Raw genomic sequence first — 21,064 nt, 5'->3', positions numbered from 1 at the left:
CTTACCAGGACGGAGACGATCACAGGCCCTCGAATGATCCACCAGATGGACGCGTTGGCATTGATGTCCCAGCACCTAGGGAGGGAGAGCCAGGCATCACAAGGAGTGGGGAGCTGGCTGACCAGAAGAGACTAGTTCTCTGACGTCCCCTTTGCGGGAAGGACCCACACTGTGGTCCTGACCCCGGAGGCTGTGTGCTCAGCACCCTGAGAACTGGCTGTCCTCTGCGGCCCAGGAGCACTGCCGGGGCCAAGGGAGCATCTGGGAGCAGAAGCGTGCGGACCTGAGATGGAAGATTCTGGGCCCCAAAGCCAGCACGCTGTCAGATGCATCGGGGAGCATGGTGGCCGGGCAGCTGACCTCAGGGAGTGAAGTGTCCGGGTGACTGACGTGTGACCTCGGCCCCGGGGACATCAGGCACAGGGGCACTTGGCAACTGGAGAGCCTGTGCTTGGTCTAAGGCGGCCACAACTCTGTCCAGCTCATTTTTGCCACAAGGGCACATAGGAAATGTTTCCATTTGTTCTAAAGAAGCTGAAAATCCAGACTTTTTTTTAAGGGAATTTATTCAATCAAAAGGATTATTTGGGGGGCTTCCCTGGTGGCACAATGGTTAAGAATCCGCCTGCCAATGCAGGGGACACGGGTTCGAGCCCTGGTCCAGGAAGACCCCACATTCTGCGGAGCAATGAAGCCCGTGCGCCACAACTACTGAGCCTGCGCTCTAGAGCCCACGAGCCACAACTACTGAGCCCACGTGCCACAACTACTGAGCCTGCGAGCCTAGAGCCCGTGCTCTGCAACAAGAGAAGCCACCGCAATGAGAAGCCCACGCACCACAACGAAGAGTAGCCCGTGCTCGCCGCAACTAGAGAAAGCCCGCGTGCAGCAACGAAGACCCAACACAGCCAAAAATAAATAATAAAATAGATACAACATTAAAGAGATAAAAAATGTTTTAAGAAAAAGAAGGACTATTTTGGACTGAATTGGACTGCAAGACGCATGCATGCCTCGTCTGCCCTCGTCCACTCTCCGGCCTGGCTGTGTCATTACACTGACGACACACGGCCTCCCTCCCCCTCGGCCCAGCTGCCGCACCTCCTCTCGGGCGTCTTCCATGCTTTCCTTCCACGAGCCCGCTCCCAGGAACCCCCGGGCTTACCCTGTCCCTGAGCCCAAGTCTTTGGAGAACAAGACTAGAGCTCTTGGTGCCCGTCAGGGCTGTAACGCTGCTCTCCTGCTCTCCTGGGCCTGCGGGACTCACACACCCGTGTCGGAGGAGGGAGCTGCCAGGAGAGGAAGAGCTGGGGTGGCCCTTAGAACAGCTGCCAGTGTTTCACAGCTCTCGTCGGGCACCTGACCCAACCACAGAGCGGCTGGGCCGGCCCACCCCAGGAGGGCTGGGCATTCGGCAGCCTGCGCTGCAGAGAGCTCGCCTGTGGCCCCAGGCCTGAGACACAGGCCCCTCCTAGGTAACAGCTCCAAAGACGGATCCATCCTGCTGGAAGCGCTGGACAAGATAAAATATACCCTCGCTACCTCCCTCCGTCCACCAGCTTACCCGACATCTTCCAGAAAGTGTCTGGTGACAGCCCACGAAGCAACAAAAATGGCTGGGGAACCTGAGGGTTAAAAATAAAGGGGGGGCGCAGAAAGGAGAGGACTCAATTTTCAGCACCCTTATGAGAGACAGGACAATCAGTGATTCCAGGCCAGGGAGCAAGCAGGTGCCAAGGTCTGGTTGCCATGGAAACCCCCTTGCCATCCTGTGTAAATCTGCAGCCTCCCGCTTCAAGGGTGCCAAGGAATCCCTGGGAAGGGAGGCAGGATCAGACAGATCCTGAAGGCCACTGGGGGGCAGGGGGCTCCTGGGAGCTTGGGCCAGATTCCGGAGGACCTCTGCGGGGGAGAAGGGAGGGGACCAGGGCCCCTGGGCAGGCCCATGGAGCTTGTGGAGGCCACTGGTGGAGCCCTTTTCTCAAACTGGGATATTTGGGGGGGGATGCAAGGCCACAGGAGAACATTTAGTTTTATTTGAATATTGGTTTGTAAAAAGCTTGGCCATTCAACTGGTAATGTAAGCTATCAATGTTATGTAAACAAAAATACATTTTGGACTAGAGAATTGTTAAGTACACAGGAAATTTAAAGATAAAATACAAGAACACTTCCTGACTTCTGGCTGAACATGACAAACTGAACTTATACATTTATCTCTGTTTCTCACTGAAACCCCCCCAACATGAGAGTAAAGAAATAAAAAAGCTACAAGCCCATAAGCACAAAGAATGGGCAAGGAGGGTACAGTGCACGAGAGATGTCAGCACACTTAGGAACCTGGGAGCTGGCAGAGGAGCAGTAACTGATGTCCCAGAGCAGACGAAGCTGAAACACAGCGCGGCATGGGGGCTGCTGCTGGGAAGGCGCCCAGGCCCGGTGGTGAGGGCACCCGGGACGCCAGCAGGCAGGAGAGAGGGCGGGGCTGGAAGACAGGAAGCACGGAACTACCCCAGGTGACCAGCACCACCCTCCTACAGCCAAAGAGTTCATCCCCGACAGAAGGGCATTCTCTGGAGAAACAGAGCCAGGGGGAATGGGGCTCTGGCCCAGCAGAGGGTGGGAGGGGTGCTCAGCTGGGCACGGGGACCAAGAGATGGTCTACACCTGTGCTGCCACGTGTGGCCACTGAGCCCTTGATACGTGGCTGCTCTCAGATGAGCCGTGCTGCAAGTGCAAGAGAGCAGATTTGGAAGATGTGCAAGAGTAAAAGACTGTAAAATGTGTTATTAATGATTTTTAAAATTATACATCGAAATGTTAATATTTTGGTTATACTGGGTTAAACAAAATATACTACTGAAATTAATTTTACTAATTAATGAAACTAATTAGTTTCTTTGTACTGTGTTTACCGTGGCTACTAGAAAATTTTACGTTATATAAAATACAGCTCAGACTCTATTTTTAATGGGCATGTCTGTCATCCGCTGACCGGTAAGAGCCCACCCCCAGGCTGCTCAGTTCTCAGACTTCTAACAGCCGGGATTGCACCCTTGCTCGAGCTCTCCAAACCCCACCCCAGGCAGGAGATGACAGGATTCTTCCCTGGAGGAACCAAACAGCCCCAGACAAAGGGCCTCTAGTACCGATGCTGAGGACCCACGAACACAGCGGCCACTTCCAGCCCCGTCTCCCTTGAGAGACATGTCCCCCCACCCCCCCCCCCCCCCCGCTCCCCTCCACACCCACACAGAGGGCCTTCAGTCAACACCGAAGTGACTCACTCTTAAATATGAATAGTCAAGGTCATCAACATCTGAGGAAAGCTGATTACATAAAAGACAAGGACCAAAACAACCAGAGAAAAGGAACTCAGAGGAAACAGACCATACAGGCTGTACGAGGAACTTGAGCAAAACAATTCCAAGGAATATCATCAGCGAGATTAGAGGGACGATTACTTCTCCAAGACACAAACAGGATGCCGAAAACAGGGAGCATTCAGAGAATAAGGAAGAGGGCTTGGAAATTCAATATATGATGATCAAGATTTTTAAAATTCCATAGATGGGATGGAAGATAAAGACCAGGAACTGCCCAGAAAGCAGAACACAAAGTGTGGAATGAAACGTAAGAGGAAAGAAACGAGAAAATTAGAAGCCAATTCCAGGATGTGCACCATCTGATTAAAAGTTTCAGAAAAAGAGGATTAAAAACCAGAGGGAAGGAAATGATCAAAGGGGCAGTGTAAGAACACTGTCCAAGAAGTGAAGGATGTGAGTTTCCAGATGAAAGGACCACCACATACCAGCAAAAGGATGAAAACAGACTTGCATGAGGGCAATCCCTATGATATGTCAAAACACCGGAGACAGAGAGAAGATTCTACAGATTCTACAGCTTATACAGAGGTGAGTAAAAAGGCTCAGGAAACAGAATGACATGGCATGTCGCATAACACCAGATGCCAAAACAGAAGGCCTTCAAAATTCTGGGGGAAAATAACTGTCAACCTAATTTCTATGCCCAGCAAAACTACAAATAGGGCATGAAAGTTGAACAAAGATATGTTTAGATATGCAATGCAAAAAAATGTAGCTTCCAGATGTCCCTGGTGGTGCAGTGGTTGAGAATCTGCCTGCCAGTGCAGGAGACATGGGTTTGAGCCCTGGTCTGGGAAGATCCCACATGCCGCGGAGCAACTAAGCCCGTGCGCCACAACTACTGAGCCCATGCGCCACAACTACTGAAGCCCACAAGCCTAGAGCCTGTGCTCCACAACAAGAGAAGCCACCGCAAATTAGAAGCCCACACACCGCAGCGAAGAGTAGCCCCCACTCGCCGCAACTAGAGAAAAGCCCGCGTGCAGCAACGAAGACCCAACGCAGCCAAAAAATGTAGCTTCCATGCACTCTTTGTTAAGACAGACACTGGAGGATGTGCTCCAACACGACTGGACAGTAAACAAAAGAGAGGCAGACAAGAAGTCAAGGAATAGGCTTCGTGGAGGAAAATGAAGGAAATCTCAGCCTGAAGGTTAAGAGAGTTGAGCAAGTCTAGAGAATGACCAGCCCAAATAGAGCAGGAGGGCAGAAGGCTCTTCTAGAAAGAACATGGGTGGGTGTATCACGTTAAATAGCATCCCCCCCCAAAGGTTCATATCCCTAGAACCTTAGGATGTGACCTTTTCTGGAAATAGGGTCTTTGCAGGTGTTATTAGTTAAGATGAAGTCATACTTATAAGGACCTTAATCCAATATAACTGGCATCGTTTTAAGAAGGCCGTGAGATACACACACAGAGAGGAGACATAGAGGGAATAAGACCATGTAAAGATGGAGGAAGAAATTGGAGTGAGGCTCCTACAAGGCAAAGAAGGCCAAAGACTGCCACCAACCACCAGAAACAAGGGGAGAGGCATACAGCATATTGTCCCTCAGAGCCCTCAGAAGGAATCAGCCCCGCCAAGACCGGACTTTGAACTTCTGGCCTCCAGAACTGGGAGACAATAAATTTCTGTTGTTTTAAGACAAGTGGCAACTTGTTACAGCAGCCCTAGGACACTAATACAGCAGGAATAAACCAAACAAATAGGAACTAATAGACTTCACGTTGTTGCATTTGATGATGGGGAACCAGCACTGGGGGGTTTTCCAGTTCTGTTGAGAATTTGGGAGAATTAATGACAGCAACACAAAATGAGTCAATAAAAAATGACTCCATAAGTTTGGAATTAACACACACACACTACTGTAAATAAAATAGATAACCAAAAAGGACCTACTGTATAGCACAGGGAACTCTACTCAATATTATGTAATAACCTATATGGGAAAAGAATCTGAAAAAGAGTGGATATATGTATATGTATAACTGATCCACTCTGCTGTACACCTGAAACTAACATAACATTGTAAATCAACTATACTCCAAAATAAAATAAAAATTAAATTAAAAAATGACTCCATAAAATATAAAAACTTAAATACTGGAAGTAAAATCAATGTACACCAGTTGGCTCGGTAGTAAACAATATCTACATAGACATGATGATATATACATTGAATATTGTGATTTAGCCCCAAACTGTGAAAGACTCTAACGGGAGGATGGAGGTGGCAGATGAAGAATTTTATACCCTTCCCTTTAATCACAAGGAGTCAACAAATAATGCCTCAGGACTTCCCTGGCGGTACAGTGGTTAAGAATCCACCTTCCAATGCAGGGGACGCGGGTTGGATCCCTAGTCTGGGAACTAAGATCCCACATGCAGAGGGACAACTAAGCCTGTGTGCTCTAGAGCCCGCACGCCGCAACAAAAAGATTCCGCGTGCTGCAGCGAAGATCCTGCGTGCCACAACTAAGGCACGACGCAGCCAAATAAACAAATAAATGTTTTTTAAAAAGCGGGCCAAGGATGTGAATAGACAGTAAAAAAAAAAAACAGTGCCTCAGATGGACAAATCAAGACACAGTAGAATACTGTTTAGAAACATGAGAGCAGATATCAACGGGAGCAGCTAAAGAGCTGGAGGGTGTTACATCTGGTGGCAGAAGTGGGAGCCTCTTCAGGACCTGCTTGCTTTTGTTTGTTTTTTCATTTTAGACTTGTAGTTCTATTTAATTCTTTAAACCAAGTACACGTATGGCTTTGATAAAAAAAAATTCTCTGCCTCAATTGCAGGTACTCTGGGCAAACATGGATTCTGAGGGCCACCTGTTTATGATTATTTGTCTTACATCTTTAACAGTGAGTCAGTGGAAAAGTTTGAAAAGCAGATAATGGCTTAAGTCGTGGTTCTCACTGTGGTCCCTGCAACAGCAGTATCGGCATCACCTGGGACCTGGTTAGAAATGCAGAGTCTCAGGCTCCACCGCTGGCCCACTGGACAGAGACTGTGGGGCGGGGCCCAGGCAACCAGGTTGACGTGCCCTCTGCGTGGTTCCAACGCAGCTCCAGCTGGAGCATCACCAGTCTGAGATCCCTCAGTGAATGGGAGTTTGACGCAGCTCCTATAAAAGCCAGAGGTATCACCCTTTCCTGGGCACAGACTGACACCCCAGCCACCTTGAAAAAGTAAAAGCTTTGGATAAGTAATAAAAACTTCAAAAGCTTGTGCCTTCTGACTCAGGGGTCCCAATTCCAGGATTCTCTATTACACATGGAATAAGCTTTGCCCACAGAAGTATTCCTCACTGTGTTATTTATCACAGTGAAAAATGAGAAACAACCTAAACATCCAAAAAATAGGTATTTGGTTACATACATCCACACAGTGGTTAAAAATGTTTACTGAAGATTTGAAAGAATACAGAGCATGCTTCTGTGTTCATGGAAAGAGGCAAGATCCAAAATTCTACATACAGGACGACTGCAACCATGTGGGAAAAACTGGGAGTATAAAAGAAGTCTGGAAGGAAACCCCAGAAAATGTTCAATAGATGGGACTACGGTAATTTCTTTTCCTACTTTAAAAAAAAATTTTTTTTTTTGCAAAGTTTTATGGTGGCCACATACTCATTTCAGCAACCTATCTCTGGGGAGGGGGGTGAGTACAAACTGAGGCAGGGGCCGCTGCTTTTGCAAGACAAGAGCCTCTCGCAGACAGCTTTAGACCTTCCTGAGTCCCTTCATGTCCCCTGGGGGTTGTGCAGGTAGAGAGGCACAGAGAGAAGGAACCCCTGCTGTTTAATGTGCTGCTCTATCCCCAGGGCCTGGCATATAGTAGATGCTCAATAAATATTTGAGGAAGAGGGACTTCCCTGGTAGCCCAGTGGCTAAGGCTCTGCACTCCCAATGCAGGGGGCCCGGGTTCCATCCCTGGTCAGGGAACTAAATCCCACATGCTGCAACTAAAAGATCCCACTTGCTGCAACTAAAGATCCTGTGTGCCGCAACTAAGACCCAGTGCAGCCAGATAAATAAACAAATATTAAAAAAATATATTTGAGTAAGAAAAGAAGGCTCTCATTATCTCATTTAAACCTCCTAAAAACCCGTGATGGAGATATTATCACAATGCACTTTTGTCTCCTTGCTAGACTACAAACCCCTGGAGCGATGGAGCCTTTTTTGTTTTTGCTTTTGTAATCTCCGTAAGCCCTTCTGAGCACAAAGAAGTGCTCAAAGAAAGTTCAGCAAATTATGATCCTGACATTATAGATGACAAAACTGTCCATGTTCATACAGGGAAATCCTGGCAGATCTGGGAGTCAAGGCCCAGTGAGTTGGCTAGACACTGGGGGCATCTGGGGCAGAGTCAGCAGCATAGGGCAAGCCCCTTGTCCCAGGCTCCCTGGAACTACTGGCCTATGTGGAAATCCAGATCTGCAGAGCCCTACATCTCCTGCTGACTGAGGGTCATGTGCTAATCAGGCTGCCAGAGTTCCGAAGCAGGAGGGCTCAGTGAACTCCGCTGGTTCAGGCAACTTCCCTGACGGTCTGGTGAGGAGACAGAGCCCTTGCACATAAGGGTTTAGACAAGCGGGAAAGACAGTGGAGGGCAGTCCTGGCAGGAGCGCTTCTTTTTTTTTTTTTTTTTTTTAATTTATTTATTTATTTATTTATTTATTTATTTATTTATGGCTGTGTTGGGTCTTCGTTTCTGTGCGAGGGCTTTCTCCAGTTGTGGCAAGTGGGGGCCACTCTTCATCGCGGTGCACGGGCCTCTCACTATCACGGCCTCTCTTGTCGCGGAGCACAGGCTCCAGACGCGCAGGCTCAGTAATTGTGGCTCACGGGCCCAGCTGCTCCGCGGCATGTGGAATCTTCCGGGACCAGGGCTCGAACCCGTGTCCCCTGCATTGGCAGGCGGATTCTTAACCACTGCGCCACCGGGGAAGCCCAGGAGCGCTTCTTAATTAAAGGCACCGAGAGGAAAGTAAATGAAGCTAATGGCTATTACACACGACTACCCCTGTAAGCCTGTGAGTCACTCACAGAAACCTGACTCTGTCTAGAACCCAGTGGGTAACTTACATATGTTTATCAAATGAACAATTGACGGATGGAGGGAGGGAGGGAGGCAGGAAGGGATAGAGGGATGCATGGAGGGATGGACGGAGGGATGGTGGGATGGATAGGTGGATGGATGGATGGAGGGATGGTGGGATGGATAGGTGGATGGATGGATGGAGGGATGGAAGGATGGAGGGAGGGATGGATGGATGGAGGGAGGGATGGATGGATGGATGGATGGATACAGGGATGGATGGAGGGATGGACAGGTGGATGGATGGATGGAGGGATGGAAGGATGGAGGGAGGGATGGATGGATGGATGGATGGATAGAGGGATGGATGGAGGGATGGACAGGTGGATGGACTGACGGAGGGATGGACGGATGGATGGAAGGATTGATAGATGGATGTTTGTTTATGGCAGAATAAGAGTTAAGGGGCTTTGCAAATAGACAGGCCTTGGTTTGAATTCTGGTTCTACCCTTGTCTACAGTGTGAGCTGAGCATGTTATGTCATGTCTCTGAGCCAAGGTTCCTCTAAGAGGCCTCTGGAGGTTGTTGTGATGATTAAATAATGCATGCAAAGTGTTGCGCTCAAAGCCTGGCATACGGTAGGTGCTCAAGAAATCAGAATTATTATCATCTTCATGGACCAGAAAGGAAAGGGGGAAGAGAAGCAGTGGGGCCTGCAGTTAGCTGTCTTACTACCATTTCCCCTCCTTCCTGGAAACTGAATCCGGAATTTCCTTTGGGAAGCTATGTGGTTTGAGTAGCTTAAGCCAATCAGTGTATTCCATTCTCTCAGGCCCCTGTGATTGGTTCAAGGATGTGTATAACACTTCAGCTGGTCCAATCAGAGTGAATCTCAGAGTATTTGCTGGGAGTGCTTGGACACGGCCTCTCTCTTTCATCAGATTTAACAGTGAAGCCAGGAAGAAGCCCAGAGCTGCTGGCAGTTACACTGGGAGCACCTAATGATAACACTGACGTTACAGGCGGCAAAGCAGAAAAACAAAAAGAAACGCTGAGCTGCTGGCTTCAGCCTCACCTGAAGCTGGTAATCCCTGGACTCGTCAGTTATACGAACCAATTAATTCCTTTGATGTTTAAAGCCTATCGAAGGCAGGTTTTCTGATACCTACAGTCAAAAGCACCCTAACTGATACAAAAGGAAGCAGGAATGAGGATGTATGGATGCGACGTCTGGGGAAGACGAGGCAACAGTGTTGGGGGTATCAAACTGTAAAAGGCTTTGGATGCCAGAAATTGGGGCTAGGTTTTAGCTGTTTTTTCCCATGTGACAGACAAACTGAGGCCAGAGAGTTAACCATCAAGCAACTTGTCTAAGATCACACAAGTTCACGAACTTAACTAAGTATAGAGCTGAAACTGGAACCCACACCCTTCTCCTTCTGCCTCAGTGCCCTTTCCCACATAGCATGCAGCCACCGTACCCCTGGAGAAACATACCCCATCCGAGGGCAATAAATCCCTGGAGCCATTTCCTTTCTGAGAAGAAGGAGATGATGAGGAGTGTGTGAAGGTAGAGGCCTTCCACCAGCAGCCAGGAGTAGTTGGCCATGATGCAGTACTGGAAGAAGACCATGACCAGCTTACAGCCCACCTGCAAAGAGAGGCAGCTGAGTCCCAGGCTGGAGACCCTGGGCTTCCCTCCAGGAGAGGTGGGGTGCGGTAGGGGTCAGCAGCCAGGCCAAGGAGCGAGCCTCTGGGGCTCACGGCCATCCCCTCTGGCCTTCCACTATGTGAAGACCAGGCTCATAGAGTTCTCTAGAGTGGAAATCCACAGGCCAGCAGGCTTGGTCAAGATGGCCAAAGGGCTGTTGCAGCAGCAGGAACGGCATTCAAATTCTGGAACCGGCTGCCAAGTGTCAAACGGTCAGACATCGCCCAATTCCCAGTAGCAAATGAGGGCATTTTTCAGATAAGGAAACTGAGGCCTAGAGAGGGAAAGGGATTTCTGAGCAAAAGGTTAATAAAATCCTTTCCAGGTTTAGTTTTCCTGGAAATAGATGAAGAAGGGACAAGCTGACACTGATGAGAGTACACGACCCTGCCTGGTGCACTGCGTCTGGACTGCAGGCCTCTGAATACCCGAGGGGGGTGCCAGGGTTGGCCCTGCCTGATGCTGTGACTCTTTTGGCAGGCCTGTGCCTTGCCGGGATCCCTGGAAGCTACGCCTGTGGGATTGTCGGGCCGAGGCTTCTACGCCAGCACGGCTCCCACTCCCGCACTGTGAGGGCCTCCTCTCCTTTCACCGCGCTGTTCCCTGAAGAGAGGACAGCTCCTGGGATGGCCTGAGGGCTGCTGCCCAGAGCGCAGGTCACGTCCATGTCCACGGGGGGGAGCGCCCAGGGCCGCCTGTGGCCTCCCAGACACTCCGACTCCAGGCATGGCCTGTGGCTGGCTCGTTAGTCTGCGGGTTAGTAGACCCTGGAAAGGTTCCCTGCTGGGCACTGCTGGACTTCTCCACTGGTCAGTGATGGGGTGGGGCCTGAATCTGTCTTCTGACTCCCAGGAAATCTCCCTGAGACACAGGGGCCCTGCTTGAGGGACCTCTCAGTCTTGAGTCAGAAAACACACACATACACACACGCACACGGAAAACTATAAGCAAGGCAAACCTGACAGATCTGTGAGCAATTACAGATGTGAGTGGTGGGAAGTGGCGGGCAGGCTGACTAAACCAATCTCGATTTCCAGTCCCCTTCTCCCCTGCTGGCTTCTGCTGTGGAGACTATGATGGTAAAATACTCAATCTCCCAGCTTCCTTTGCAGTTAGATGTTGTCACATGACACAGTTCTAGCCCGTGAGACGTAGACATAGTCTTGGGAAGAGGCAAAGCCTCCCAAAGAGAAAAAAAGTTTAACCTTGACTTTCCTGCTTTTTGCCTGGACCATGGATGTGAGGCCTGAGGTTGCAGCAGCCATGTTGCTAACATGCAGTGTAAAGCATGGGATCAAGAATGGCAGAGCAGAAAGGGAAAAGGACTGTGTCCATCATGGCATGGAGCCACTGTGCCACCTCTGGGTCGCCCATCTGTGGACCGCTTCTGTGGGGAACAACCCCCATTTGTTTAAGGCACTGATGTACAGTTTTCTGTTACGTACAGCGAAAGGGATCCTCAACTGGTACACAGTGATACTGCAATGAACGAAGACTCATCTGAGCTTTCAGAAGGAGGACGAGGGTTAGATTTAACAAAACGATCGTTCTACTGCACTTCTGGGTGTGCAGACACACACGCATATGCTCACCTTTTTCTTTCTACAACCCCAACCCTCTAGCTTTAATCATCTGTCTACATTTGGGACTTGGCAGGAGCAGGGAAAGGAGGGGATTGCTATGCGTCTAATTCCCAGAATGGCTAATCCACTCCGGGACACTGGGAGTTGAACAGCAGCCCCATGGGCTTCTCGACAAACTGCTTTCATATGGGTCCCAGACTGCGCATGTGGGGACATGAGCCTCCCTGAACCTCCCCAGCGCTGGCCCCTTTACTCTAGGCATTAAGTGCAGCCTCAGCAGGGACGGCGGGGGCAGCGGGGGAGCAGGCAGGCCTGGCCACACTGTGGGCCACGCAGGCGTGTTACCCTGTGGGCATCGCAATGGGCGACGTCGTCGTCGGAGAAGAGCACGGCATCCTTGATGAAGTTGGACAGGGCACGCAGGATGAAGGACACAAAGAGATGCATGTGGATGTAGTTGCGGGTGCAGTGGAGCTTCCTGGAGGGAGAGGATGCAGGGCCGGAGGCGTCAGAGCCGGAGGGGCCCAGGGCTCAGCCGCCCACCCTCCCCCCACCCCACGCACCACGGAAACCCAGGCCCTGGACGTGACAACTCTCTAAATCTCCCTGTTTGCAGAACCTGAACGAACCCAGGCCCCCAGGTGCCCAGCCTACTCTGTCTCATGTTGCAATTAAAAAAAAAAAAAAAAAAAAAAAAAGCTGGGGTTATAAGGGCGAGATCCTATTCTGCCCCGACCACCACCTCCAGCTCCCAGAATTGTCAGAAGGGGGTGGGGAAGGGGGCAAGTGGCACAGAAAGAACACAGGCTGTGGGGAGAAATCAGACCCGGGCTCTGCCACTTTTCAGCTACTCGACCTAGAGCAAGCCCTTCACCACCAGAGCCTAGGTTTCCCCCTTGCTGTAGGGACAGAAGTCTGTTAACTGCTCCCCTCCTTCCGCTTCGGGAACGAGGCTTCCTTATGGGGAGTGCATCCCAGCTCTGGTTGGGGAAGATGCTACCCCTACCCGCATGACAGACCTGACCAATCAGAGCTCCATACCTGGCTGCAGTGATTGGCTCAGGGATGGGCATGTGACCCAAGCCAGCCAATGAGAATTCCCCCAGGACTTTCATTGCAACTAACGGAGAAGGGGGTCTCTTGGCCCTGGTGTCGCTGAGCTGGTAGAATGTACGTCTGCAGCTGCTGGTGATTGTCTGTGCCAGCCCCGCGTAAAGCCTGCCTGAGGCCAGTGCAAGGTGAAGAAATGGCAGGAGACAGACTCAGTTCTGCTGATACCTTTGAGCACCTAGATCCAGGCACACCTAAAGCCAGATGCCCCTGAACTTGTCAGTATGTGCATCAGGTCACCTTTATTTTTCTTAAGGTGTTTTAAGGCGGATTTCTGTTTCTTGCAACCAAGAGTCTGGCTAATATACCTGTAAAATGGGGATGATACCTATCTCACAGCATTGTGTGAAAATTAGAAATGATACATGTAAAGCAACTGGTGCAGTAAGTTCTAGTGATGTTCAGTAAATGTCAAATGAATAAAGGAATGAACGAGGTCACAGAAACTTCAAAGTTTTGCCACAGGTAAGCTTTAGATCAACAGGGGGACAAAGTGGCCCACCCAGACCTTCCTCTCTCTGGTCAGAGCAATTAAAAGAGACCCGAAGTCTGTGCCGGGGAAGGCTGGGAGGATGGAGAGCTGGCAGCAGGTTCTTACCGAAAGGCACAGAGGACGCTGAGGGCAACCAGCAGCATCACCAGGGAGGAGCTGTAGCCCACGGTGTACATGACCTTCAGCTTCAGGAGGTACTCGTACTGCAGAGAGAGAGGACTGTGTCAGCCCCGCCCGCCCACCTGGCTGCACCTGCCCTTTTCTGCCACAGAGTGTACCTGCTCCAGGCTGCCGAAACCCCTTCCGCTATTCTGTTCACACCCCAAGGACACACATTCATAGACTCACAACATTTTGGCTTGGGAAAAGACCTTGGGGATCATCTGATACCAGTTCAAACTTCTATCCCATACACAGGGCCCCTGACCATCACCCTGAATTCAAGCCTTTGCTTGAATACCTCCAGGGATGAGGAGCTCACTGCTTTTTGAAGAAGTCACTGGGTATACAACAGTGCAAAGTATTAGATAATTTTTTCTCAAGTGAACCTAAAATCTATTACCTTTAAATTGTACCTATTGGTCCCTTTTCTTCTTCTGGAGTCACTGAAAATAAATTGAATTTGTCTTGCACCTAGAGCCCACTATTATTTTAAAAATAAAATTTTCACTGTAGAATAGCTTTAGACTTATAGAAGAGTGACAAAGATTCTACAGAGAGGCCTGTCCTTTCTGAATACAATTCTTCTGCCCATCTGCCCCCCACTTATCGTCTGGGCATTAAATATTTCCTGTGTCTTCAATCTGTTTCCATAACCCTTCACCATGTTTCTCAACTAATATGCTCCAGTTTGTGAATGTCCTTCTTAAACAAGACACCCAGAACCAGATAGCTGAAAAGCTCCAGATGCATTCTCTGACCAGGAAGAAACAGAATGGGACCATCACTTCCCCTGATCTATACACTGCACCTTATTAATGCAGCCAAGCAGTCATTTACTTGTTCAGCAGCCAGCTCACACTATTGGCTCATCTTTGATTCAAGAAGATCTCAATGGAATGGAATAATGTGACATATAGAAATAAATGTGAAGACCTGTATTTTTAAGGTTCAAAAAAAAAACAAATTGTACAACAGTCTTAAAAAGAATCAAGGAAATAAAAAGTAAAGCAATAATGCCATACCATTTTTTTTTTTTACCAACCAAATTAACAAATATTTAAAAGTACTAATATTCTATGTAGGTGAGGGTATAGTAGGAGTGAAAATTGGTTCAGTCTCTCTGGAAAGTAGCATGTATCAAGAACCTCTGAAACATGCATTCCTTCTGACCACCCCTCTACCTCTAGGAATTAATTCTAAGAATTATCAGAAATATAAAAGCATATTTATATATAAAGATGTTCATCACAGAACCATTTTTGATGAAAAACACACAAATGTCCAACAACAGAAGAATAGTTAACTAAATTCTTTTAAATCCAAAGGTTAGACTGCATTAAAAAATGGTGCTTACCAAGAGTTTTAAAAGATGTCAGGACATAATGTAATGTTAACTGAAAAGGCAGAATACAAATTTTACATGTACAGTGTGATTTCTGCTTTATGTAAAAAAAGTGTTAAGTTGAATTGTATGAAACTGCCCTTTTCTGTACATCGAAAAAGACCGCATATTGGCCATCTCATGTGGTTCAATCTCATACACACACAGAAACAAGACTGTGAGGAGGTGTGTTAGACATTATTAGTGGTTAACTTTGGAGTATAAACTTGTGGATAGAGTCGTTATTTTCATTTGTATTTTTTTCTGTACTTTTCATTTTTCTTCAGTGGGTAAGTACTATCTTATAACCAGAAGAAAAGGGTAATAAAAAACAAAGAACCACAGGCACAAGAATACTATTGGGGAAACCTGACAGTGGTTCATATGAAAATGACCTTGAGGTTTGAGTGGCCCAAGCTCCATGGCATTAAAGAAGTGTATGCAGAGAGAACATGCACAGGCTTCAGAGCCAAGAGACAAGGGTTCCCAACCCAGGACTGCTACTACTCACCAGCTGTGTGACCCTGGGCAAATTACTTAACTTCTCTGAGCCTCAGATTCCTCATCTGCAAAATGGGGATAATATCTACCGTGCAGGCTTTTTGGAAGAACAAATAGGGTATCAGGTAGAGTACCTAGACAATGCCTGGCACTTGGAAGACACGCAGCACATGTTGATTCTTCCCCATCTCCACCCTCTACCCCTCCAACCACCGTTCAGTCTGAGGCAGCAGTCTGACAGTGCCGGTGTGAGGTATGGGTATGGGGTAGCTGCCAGGACAATTAGGTCTCTTCTCAGTTACATTGATGCAGTGCTGTGCAGCAGGCCACGCTGGAACGTCTGGAGTGTTTGGTCCAGCTCTGGGCATGTTACTTTAAGAGGAGCATTAGTAGAGTGGAGCACCTCGGGGGGAAGGTGACTGTCATCTGAACTGGCTACACTGCACCCTACAGGAAACAGACAAGCTTAGGGAAGCCGAGTACTAAACGCCTGAGACCTCATTGTGAGCCCCAGGGGTAGGGGAGTAACCACAAAGCCCACTGGACTCAGACGGACCGAAAGTTTCCTGGCAGCAGAGGGAACCTTTGACGGCTGGCTGCCATGTGACCCTGCGCTTCGGCACTGAGGCGACTGCGACTCCAGAAGCCAGAAGCCGCCTCTCAGCAACAAGCGGGGAGCCACAGCGGCAGAGGTTGCATTGGATGAATGGTTCCTAGACTTGGGGACGTCAAAGAGCAGCGAAATGTCAAAAAGTCGGAGGACCAACGTGTCAGCCTAGGATCTCGTCACGTGTGGGACGTGCCCCACAGCTGAGGGCGTCGGCCTCACCCCGGGGACGCCTGGGTCTGCAGCCCCGGGTCAGGAGCACATCGGGTCAGCCTGTGGCAGCGTGAGGAGGCGTGGGGTGACAAGCGTGCAGGGTCCGCACTGAGCATCCCGTGCTGTCCTGTGGCTGGGTTATTGTCTGCCGGGTCACCCTCAGGACGCCCTGGCCAGCTCTGCCTTTGTCTGTAAGATCTGACCCCAAAAGAGCCCTGTTCCCAGGAAGCCAGATGTGACCTCTGCCCCAGGCCTCAACCTCTGCAGCTGTGTACCCCCTGCCCCCCAGAGGGCTGCTGCCTGTCCTGGATCAAGCTGCCCATCTCTCTGCTGTGTGTCTCGACTGGGCCCCCTCCTTCTCTATCCTCTGCATCAGGAGACAGCAGACGTTTTCCATAAAGGGACAGACAGGAAACATTTTAGGCTCTGGGTACTATTCGGTCTCTTTTGCAACTATTCAACTCTGCCCTTACAGTGCCAATGGGTGTGGCTCTGTGTCAATAAATCTTTACTTGCGAAAGCAAATGGTGGGCTGGATTTGGCCCAAGGGCCCTAGTTTGCTAACCTCTGCTCTCGGTAAGCAAACTCCATTTTTTTTACCCAAGTGGCAGCTTTGCCTGGTCTTTCTGCTAATCTGTCCACTGTTGGCAATTGGTGTGGGCCAAGTCAGGAAGTTGCAAAAAGACAACCAACAAATACATACTTTCACCATCATTTGATTAAAAGAGAAAAAGACATTTCAACACTAAGAAAGGATGATTCAATTCTCAGAATAAAAGAAAAAGTTTGTGGGAATTCCCTGGCAGTCCAGTGGTTAGGACTCCACGCTTTCACTGCCAAGGGCCTGGGTTCAATCCCTGGTCAGGGATCTAAGATCCCACAAGCCTTGGATTTCCCTGGTGGCGCAGTGGTTAAGAACCCGCCTGCCAATGCAGGGGACATGGGTTCGAGCCCTGGTCCGGGAAGATCCCACATGCCGTGGAGCAGCTAAGCCCGCATGCCACAACTACTGAAGCCAGAGCGCCTAGGGCCCGTGCTCTGCAACAAGAGAAGCCACCGCAATGAGAAGACCGCTCACTGTAATGAAGAGTAGCTCCCGCTCGCTGCAACTAGAGAAAGCCCACGTGCAGCAACAAAGACCCAACACAGCCAAAAATAAAATAAAAATTAAAAAAAAAAAGACAAAGTCTGCGCTTGTCTGTGGACTGGCATTTAAGGACCCGTGAATCACAGTGAATCTCATGGTCTGGAAACCCTTCCACCAGTCTTAGGGATTCGATTTTATTTTTTTATGTGAGCTGACGCCACGGTAGGGCTTCTTTTTACTATTTTAGACAACTGATTTTCTAAGTCCAGAACTTTGCATTTATCTTTGTTTTAATTTATTTAATTAATTTATTTTTGGCCGTGTTGGGTCTTCGTTGCTGCACGCTGGTTTTCTCTGGTTGTGGTGAGCGGGGGCTACTCTTGGTTGCGGTGCGTGGGCTTCTCACTGCGGTGGCTTCTCTTGTTGCGGAGCACGGGCTCTAGGTGCACGGGCTTCAGTAGTTGTGGAATGCGGGCTCCACAGTTGTGGCTCGCGGCCTCTAGAGCGCAGGCTCAGTAGTTGTGGCGAAGGGCTTCGCTGCTCCGCGGCACGTGGGATCTTCCCAGAGCAGGGCTCGAACCCGTGTCCCCTGCATTGGCAGGTGGATTCTTAACCACTGCGCCACCAGGGAAGCCCGCATTTATCTTTGTTAAATCTCTGCTCCTTCCTCTGGCATTTTACAGTTCCAACCCGGCCGTGAATAACACGGTTAAGGCCCTGGGCTCCGTGCTTGCCCAGCTGGTTAGTCTAAGCCAACAGTCCTTATATGTGGTTTTCACAGACATAACTCACAAAACCAAAAGCTCTTTAGGGCCCTCAGTAACTCCCAAGGGTGTAAAAGGATCCCGAGGCCAGAAAGTTTGAGAACTGCTGGTCCAAGCCAAGCACGTGTCCCAACCCTCTGCCAGGGATGGTCTGGAGGTGGACAGGCTCAAGTCACGTTGGGCCAGTGAGACGTGGGGACAGGCTTGCTGGCGGCTTGCGTAAGAAACTTTCTTGCTGTTAGCAAGAAAAGTAAGGCCGCCCCTCCTGCTGGACGGGCAGGCCTGGGGAGTCTGCGCTACAGTCACCCACGGCAGGCACCTGACAACAGGAAGCGAGCCAGCCTTGGGATCACCCACCAGGCTAGCCGGAGGAGAGACAGAAAGAAGCTGGTCCTGGGTGGCTTTGGGGTACTGCTCACGAAAGGGTCCTGAGGCCCGTTCTCCGCATCCCTAGCTACGTGAGCCACGTTAGCTTACGAAGCCAGTTGGAAATTTCTGTCACTTTCGAACCTCCGTCCTGCCACCCACTATACAAATGATCCCTCTTAATCTTATGGACTTTACAAACGTGATACACATAAGCCTCCTGTCTTCATATAGGTCAGTGACAGAAATGGTAATCTACAGAGGTCAGAGCCCATCCACTGGCCCTCCAAGACCACAGGTATCCTTACTAAATTACTCCCATCGGATCTGAAGACCTCATGTGTCTTCCCTAACTGGATGATAAGACCTGGGAGAGAAGAAACTCCATCCTCCACGTCAGGCCCCACTCCATCTCCTTCGGGAAGGGCTCTGAACCAGACGGCCCCTTCAGGGAGCCCACCACACCAGCGTCCTGTCTCAAACCAGGCCTGCCCACCGCCGGGCTCTCCTGCCTCTGGAGCCCAAGGCTCCTCTGAGAAGGGACATTTGTGAGCAGGCACTGCGGCCAGGCACCCTTGCCTGCACTTCCACAGGTTCATGAGCCTGTGAGGTCAGGACTATTACTAACCCCATTTCCCTGATGAAGAAACTGAGGCACAGAGAAGTTACATCCTGCCCAACCCCCAAGGTCACAGGCAGGTTCAGACTCACCACCGGACCCCAAGCATTTAGCCCCAGTCTCTGCTCTTCGGGTTTCACGCCTGCCCGACCCCAGCGTCCCGATGGCACGTGGCGGTTCTCACTGTGCCATGCTCCTCAGGACCACCACCTCTGGGCTGGTGGACCAGGGAGGGGAAGCGGGCCCATCCAGCCCAGGGGAGCGAGGAGGGTGTGGGGCTGAGAGGGGCAGCCCGGGGTCCCCAACCTCGCCCTGAGCCAGCCTCACTCTCTCCTCCCCCAGCCACCTCTGCCCCGCAGGGAGGTGTTGGCAGGCTTACCCTCTTCTCGTTGGAGGAGTCGTTCACGTGGACCCCACAGGCCAGGTCGGGCCTGGGGAAGGTCTCTGACCAGCCACCCGGCGTGCAGTTCCGAAATATGGAACCTGTGGGGGCCAAGCAGCCTGCGGTGAGCAGTGGGGACCGGACCCAAGGCCGGCTCTCCAGGGGCCCTCGCCGCGCCTCAGGGGCAGCTGGAGCTTCCTTCCGTCACCCTGTCCCTTTCTCTGAACCACACAGGCAGCTGCAATTGGCCCAGCTGGCCCTGGAAACCTTAGTAAGAGTCAGTCAGGAAAAGTAGTGGGAAAGGTGCGCAGGTAGATGGCCTAGAGCGGATGCGCGAGCGTGGGACAGACCCGCGGCTCCCGGATACGTCGACCTGCAAAGCTGGCCGGCCCTGCCCCGATACCCCTCTGGCCCCCGCCCCACGCCCACTGTGCCAGGCACCGAGCTCCACAGTGAGGGAGACGACTGACACATGCCCCAGGCGCAGGCCCAGCAGAACTTCCAGCGTCACTACTCGATTCCCTGGGGGCCCCCGGAGAACCTTCAAGCTGGGAGGCACTGCAGTGTCTCCTATGAGGAGAGAGGCTGGATGCAGTGCTTAAGAAAGGCAGGTTACACGCCTTGGATCAAACACTGTTGACCTCACACTAACGGCTGTGTACTTACTCAGCTATAAAATTTCGTGCTCTAGTGTAACAATACACGGTCACTGCTACGTGCTGGGCGCTGTTCTAAGCGTGTGATGTGTGTCATCCTAACAAGACTAGGAGGCCAGCACTGTTACTTTTACAGTAAAATGTACTGTAACATGGAAACACTACACCCATTTTACAGCTGGGGAAACTGAGGCACACCGTGGTTAAATAACTTGCTCAAGGTCACACCACAGTAAATGGGGGACCTGGGATTTGAACCCCGGGGCTCAGGCCTATACTCTTAGCCGCAGGCTTTGTTCTAATGCCCTTTCTTACTCCTGGTCTTCCTGCTCCCAGGCCCTGCAGCCATCTAATGGGTGGGTCCCCCGGAGAATCTGCCTGGCTGCTGAGGACCCAGCCCCGCCCACAGTGAACCCTCCTCAGGCCCCGGGTCCTACCCCTGCCCTAAGAGGCTCTATTTCACACCCAACCTCGCACCCCGCTCCGCAGCGTCTGCAAAGCAGCAGCGCCAGCCCTCCGGGCAGCCGCCCCTGAGGAGGGAATGATCAGCCCTGTAACCAGACACCAGGCCACACCTCTGCGTTTCTCCGCGTTACAAATCGCAAGGTAGCCGCAGCCCTCCCTCCCTGTCCCGGGGCTCACCGCCCCAGCCCTCCAGCACACGGCTGCAGCCTGCGCCCCACACGGAGGTGACAACGGCCCCCCTGCCCCCCTGGCAGACGACAGTTCCCGAAGGCTCCCCAGGGCCCGCCCAGAGCGCTTGCTCATCAAACATTTGCAGGCTGGCTGGCTGGCTAGAAAAGCAGATGGGGGGCGGTGAAAAGCCTGCTCCACGCATTTCTACAAGAGGAGAGGGAAGAGTCCCGCCCACGAGGAGCTCTTAGAACAGGAGCCCGAAGACTGGGGTAGAGGAGCTGCCAGCCAAGAAGGAAGTCTGGGAAAGCTGGGGGAGCCGCCCTGCTTGCACCGACCGGCCCAGCTGCATCCTCCTCT

At 50.8% G+C, this 21,064-nt stretch overlaps 1 protein-coding gene across 3 annotated transcripts in view; it reads right to left on the bottom strand.

Annotated features, from left to right (window-relative positions):
* SCTR (secretin receptor) overlaps window positions 1–21,064 on the bottom strand; it is a 65,417-nt gene that overhangs the window by 11,547 nt on the left and 32,806 nt on the right. For all 3 annotated transcript variants that reach the window (XM_059912029.1, XM_059912031.1, XM_059912030.1), the window contains exons 4-9: window positions 19,413–19,516; window positions 13,439–13,536; window positions 12,076–12,208; window positions 9,934–10,087; window positions 1,565–1,625; window positions 6–75 (exon numbers count right to left, since the gene is read on the bottom strand). In XM_059912029.1, coding sequence (XP_059768012.1) covers window positions 6–75; window positions 1,565–1,625; window positions 9,934–10,087; window positions 12,076–12,208; window positions 13,439–13,536; window positions 19,413–19,516 — 620 coding nt within the window. The remainder of the gene's footprint in view (window positions 1–5; window positions 76–1,564; window positions 1,626–9,933; window positions 10,088–12,075; window positions 12,209–13,438; window positions 13,537–19,412; window positions 19,517–21,064) is intronic.

Source organism: Balaenoptera ricei, assembly GCF_028023285.1.
Source record: "Balaenoptera ricei isolate mBalRic1 chromosome 7 unlocalized genomic scaffold, mBalRic1.hap2 SUPER_6_unloc_1, whole genome shotgun sequence".
Lineage (NCBI taxonomy): Eukaryota > Metazoa > Chordata > Mammalia > Artiodactyla > Balaenopteridae > Balaenoptera > Balaenoptera ricei.
This window is presented reverse-complemented; position numbering and strand designations above follow the sequence as displayed.